Source organism: Nematolebias whitei, chromosome 7 (genome assembly GCF_014905685.2).
Source record: "Nematolebias whitei isolate Nwh7 chromosome 7, NemWhi1, whole genome shotgun sequence".
NCBI lineage: Eukaryota > Metazoa > Chordata > Actinopteri > Cyprinodontiformes > Rivulidae > Nematolebias > Nematolebias whitei.
In genome coordinates this window covers 52,875,874-52,881,010 of record NC_056504.1, presented here as the reverse complement: position 1 = coordinate 52,881,010, position 5,137 = coordinate 52,875,874, and the positions used below count along the sequence as shown (strand labels likewise).

The 5,137-nt window shown below is 40.6% G+C and overlaps 1 protein-coding gene across 1 annotated transcript in view; it reads right to left on the bottom strand.

Moving 5' to 3' along the window:
- Positions 1–999: 999 nt before the first annotated feature.
- The window catches only part of LOC119412729 (complement C1q subcomponent subunit C), a 24,268-nt gene continuing 20,130 nt past the window's right edge, over positions 1,000–5,137 (bottom strand). Inside the window, exons 5-7 of the mRNA XM_037679765.1 lie at positions 1,565–1,681; positions 1,239–1,325; positions 1,000–1,152 (exon numbers count right to left, since the gene is read on the bottom strand). Coding sequence (XP_037535693.1) covers positions 1,000–1,152; positions 1,239–1,325; positions 1,565–1,681 — 357 coding nt within the window. The remainder of the gene's footprint in view (positions 1,153–1,238; positions 1,326–1,564; positions 1,682–5,137) is intronic.

Below are 5,137 nucleotides of genomic sequence, written 5' to 3'. Positions count from 1 at the left end.
TATATATATATATATATATATATATATATGTATATGTATATATATATATATATATATTTGCTTTTGGCTGCTCCCTTCTTGAGTGGTCGCCACAGGGAACTAAGTCGTCAAAGACTTGGCAATTATTTTTATGCCAGATTCCCTTCCTAACATAACCACAGACCACTGAGCTACCACAGCCCTCTGTGAGAAGCAGAGAGCTGCCATCTAGGGTGTCTGGAGGAGCAGATGGTGGGGGTTAAGGGCCTTGCTCAGGGGCCCAGAGTAGGGCAAATGAGGGTGGAGGCAGGTGTGGGTGCTTCATCTTTCCCACCCACATTTTTTTTTATGTCGTCGGTACCGGGAGTTGAACCAGTAATCTTCCAATCACAAGCCCACCTTCTATAACCTCTGCACCACCATGCCCTCAAAAAATATCAAGAGCTATTTTATATATTACCTGAAAAAAAACAAGTTCATTTGCACAAACTATTGCTTTAAAATACTGAAACAAACGGAAAACAAACTTGTTTGCATCTCAACATCAACTAAAAAGTTTCAGTTTTGTTAAGATACAGATGATGTTCTGGTTTCTCTCACACATTCAGCTACACATCACCACCAGTTGGAAACATATGACTAAATCCTGAGGCCAAGGCAGCAAAACAGTACAAATCCAAGTCAAAATTGATCATACTGAATAATTTTAATCTATAATTGTTTTGTAAGGGAGATGTGCATTTCTTCAGTTCCTTTAACTTGTTTGTTTTAAAAAATGCAATTCAGATAAAACTACTTTAAAAGATGAACTGTTACGAAAACTGAAATCACAACAAATTGTTCATCAAAACCTTAATATCGGGCTAAATATCAACTTTAATTTAGAGCCAGCACTTAATGAAGGTTTACAGGAGTCAGAATGAAGGAAAAAAAAAATTTAAATCCCAAAGTCCCAAACAACAGTAAATGTTTCTCAGAAACATGAATTGAAATCCAAGATTTATAGAAGCCTACAGAAGTTTATTCTGGATTTGAGAAGAGCAGAAAGCCATTGAAGATGATCTGTTTTTCTTGGCTGTCTTGTTTGTCATCTTCTGTCTGCATTTCTTTAAAGGACTCGAGCCAGACCCTTTCTCCTGCAGTCAGCTGTAGGACTGCTCCACCTGACAGCATCTGAAACACAATGCAGGTAATCCCATCAGGACATTAGATTTTTTTCAACATGGTTCTTGCTCCTGACCTCTGACATGAACACTCACCTGTTCGTAGCGCCTGTTGTTGTTGTAGTCACAGAATACCAGTTTGTTTTCCAGCGAGTCGCTCGCCAAACCCAGGCACATGCTGGCCTGCAGACACACCACAGCTATTACAGACCTGGCATTCTTTACAGGAATGCATACCACCCACCGCCTTTCATGCCAGAATTTTAAACTGTGTTCATTTTGACTGTTCTGGTCAAATATTTAAACTTATGTTATACTCAGTCTCCCTCCCCCCCACATTTGACTAAAAGTTATTAACAGGCAATCAATAAATGGGACATATTTATGTTTCTTGGCATAAAGACACACAGCAGGTGTGTTACCTTGGCAACAGAGTGGAAGGTGAAATAATAAACCCCAGGTATCCTGCAGGTGAAGTCACCTGTGTTTGTGTTGAAATCACCAGGTTTGTTGACCACAGCAGTCTGGAAGGTTATTTTCTGAAACAAACAAAGTGGAAGAGTTAAATACAAACAATATTATTTACACTAAAAATAACAATTACAATTAAAGCTGCAAGCAGCGTTGAAGGCCCTCGCAGCAAAGCGCCGCTCCGGCCTTACGGCGACCGCGGGAGCTCCAGCGACGCCTCCCTGTCACCATTGTCAACGTTCTTGTGCCATTCCCGCACGCGTCCACCTGGGTGTGCATATGCCTAAACTTTGCAATTGTCTTCCGCCATATCAGTATGAGAGGGTGCGCACTTGAGTCATATGTTAAACCACAATATCAATGTGTTTAGACGTGCTCGCCGATTATGCACCAAAAATCTGGTGCAGATCGGATGATATATCACTGAGATGTAACAGTTTGAATAATCTATGGGGCGCACTTGAGTCAAATGTTAAACAACAATACCAATGTGTCTAGAAATGCTCACAGATGACGCCACAAAAATCTGGTGCAGATCAGATGATGTATTCTTGAGATATAACTGTTGGAATAATGTAGGGGCGCTCTAGAGTCAAAAGTTAAAAAAACAATACTAATTGTCCATAAGTGCTTACTAATGATGCACCAAAAATCTGGTGCAGATCGGATGATATATCACTGAGATATAACAGTTTGAATAATCTAGGGGTCGCACTTGAGTCAAATATTCAACAACAATACCAATGTGTCTAGAAATGCTCACTAATGACGCATCCAAAATATGGTACAGATCGGATGACATATCACTGAGATATAACAGGTTGAATAATCTAGGGGGCGCACTTGAGTCAAATATTAAACAACAAAACCAATGTGTCCATCAGTGCTCAATAATGACACACCATAAATTTGGTACAGATCAGATGATACATCACTAAGATATAACTTGTAGAATAACCTAGGGGGCACTCAGGAGTCAAATGTTAAACAACAAACCCAATGTGTGCAGAATGATTCACTGGTCACACACAATACATCTGGTACAGATTGGACAATATATAACTGAGATATAACAGTTTGAATAATGTAGGGGGCACACTTGAGTCAAAAGTAAAACAACAAGACCAATGTGTCCATAAGTGCTCACTAATCACACACCTAAAATTTGGTGCAGATCGGATGACATATCACTGAGATAAAATCGATTAAATAATATAGGGGGCACACTTGAGTCTTATGTTAAACCACAAAACTAATATGTCCAAAAGTGCTTACTAATGACGCACCCAAAATCTGGTGCAGATCGGATGATTTATCATTGAGATATAACAGTTTGCATAATGTAGGGGGCGCACTTGAGTCAAATATTAAACAACAATATAATGTGTCCATCAGAGCTCAATAATGACACACCATAAATTTGGTGCAGATCGGATGATACATCACTAAGATATAACTGATTAAATAATCTAGGGGGCACACTTGAGTCATATGTTAAACCACAAAAGCAATGTGTCCATAAATGCTCACTAATGACGCACTAAAAATCTGGTTCAGATCGAATGTTGCATCACTGAGATATAACTGTAGGAAGAATGTAGGTGGCGCTGTGGAGGCTATTGGCCACTTATCATTGAAACCTGTTCAAGGGGTGGATAATGATCGATCATAGTGATTTTGGTACACCTGTGCTCAAATCTGTGCAATTTAGAGCCAAACGTATTGCAACGGCGTCACTTTTTAATTCGCCACGCCGCCACGCCCACATCCTCCAGCTATAACTCTTTGTCGTTTTCAAACCATCTTATCTGTCATCTAACACAGGATCATCCTGATTAGGTCAAAGATGTCAAAGAAGGCACATTCCAATTAAAATAAGAAACTTCCTGTTCTGAGGGGGCGGGGCTTTGACGACATCACAATATGACAACAGTGGATCGTTGGACATCCAACAGGGATGAGTCATGCCAAGTTTGGTGCATTTAGGTCTTTCAATGTGAAAGTTATAGCATTTGGACATTTATGGTGTGAAGCCCAATTTTGAGGCCTGGCCACGCCCCTTTAACATAAACGAAAACGCAATCTTTTGATAACTTTTACTCCCCAATGTCTTAAGGGCATATCCACCAAGTTTGAAGGCAATCGCTCAAAATCCCTAGGAGTAGGAGTTCAAATTTGCCATGTATGAGAAGAGAAAAATGGCCAAAAATGACCCTTTGACCCAAAATGGCCAACTTCCTGTTGGGTTTAGGGAATACCTCCAAGATACTTTTTTCTTGTTTCAGTGGGTTGTACCTATGTACCAAATGTCAGCTCTCTACAACTTACCAGTTGTCATATCTCACGATAGGGGGTGCTGTGGAACAGTTCGGCCACGCCCACTTTTGATTCCATTACAAAACAAAAATTTCACGCAGGGGAAAATTTTTGGTAATGTTTGGTGAGTTTTGGGACATGTTAAGGCCTCTAAATTAGCGTTTCTTTCGACCCAAGAAGAAGAATAAACTGCAAAATTGTAGTGAACTTAATCTGGTGTCACGACTAAGCCTAAGGTCAAAACCCTTGACCTTAAGAACCTTGTGGGACAGAAACTGTCATTTCATTGATTTGAATCCAGAGATACAGGTTCACCCATCCTGAGACTCTCTTTCTTGATAATCAAGTGAAAGAACACTCTCTTTTTTATTATCATTACTATTTTACAGATGTTGATAATCAAAGTGTCTTAGTTCAAACCATTTTAGATGTTGCAGTGAACTCATCAATTTTATTAACTGTGTAATGATTTTTAATTCTCATGCAAGTGTGCGTTCCAGGGTCAGGAGTCAAAGCAGACATGCGTTGGAACAACTGTCTTGTTTATATCCTCTCAGACGTCAACAGAGGGGGTTTTGGCACCTGTTTCTGAAACTCGCCAAAACAAAACTCTCTGTCTGTGAGAACGTTTCTGATCTGTTCCATAACAATTCTTGCTGCATTCTAACCTTTTACGTCACAAAACACACCCCGTCTGGTCGGTTCTGGCCAATGGGAATACTCCCAGATGAACCGGGAAAAGAGCTCTTTAAAATGTCGGTACTTCCTGGTCTAACCAGTTCTGTGAGGGTTCTACTCGGTTCGGTGGAGTTCAGTTCTGTTCAGTTCTGTGCGGAGAAGCCCAGTTCTGGGAGCCGGGAAGATCCTGACATGACAACAGAGCTCTTCCGAGTTTCATGGGATTATAACATTTTCCACTGAACCGGTGCTGTGAGGGACAGAATCTCGCCACTACTCCGGACGAGTAACAGCATCCTACGGAGACGCTGAAGGGGTGCGTTAAACGGAATCTCGCCTGAGACATCTCCAGGTAAAAGAGTCGATTTCACCACCTAAGTGTACTGTAAGGAAAAGCTGAAGAAAGCCCGGAGAGTGCCGTTCTGTCAACACTCCCTCAAACACCATCTTACTCCCTCTAAACTTCTTTCCCATCTTTAAACTCTTCTATCAAGTAGATATTCTTCCAGATAATTTAGAAATGTCTGTGT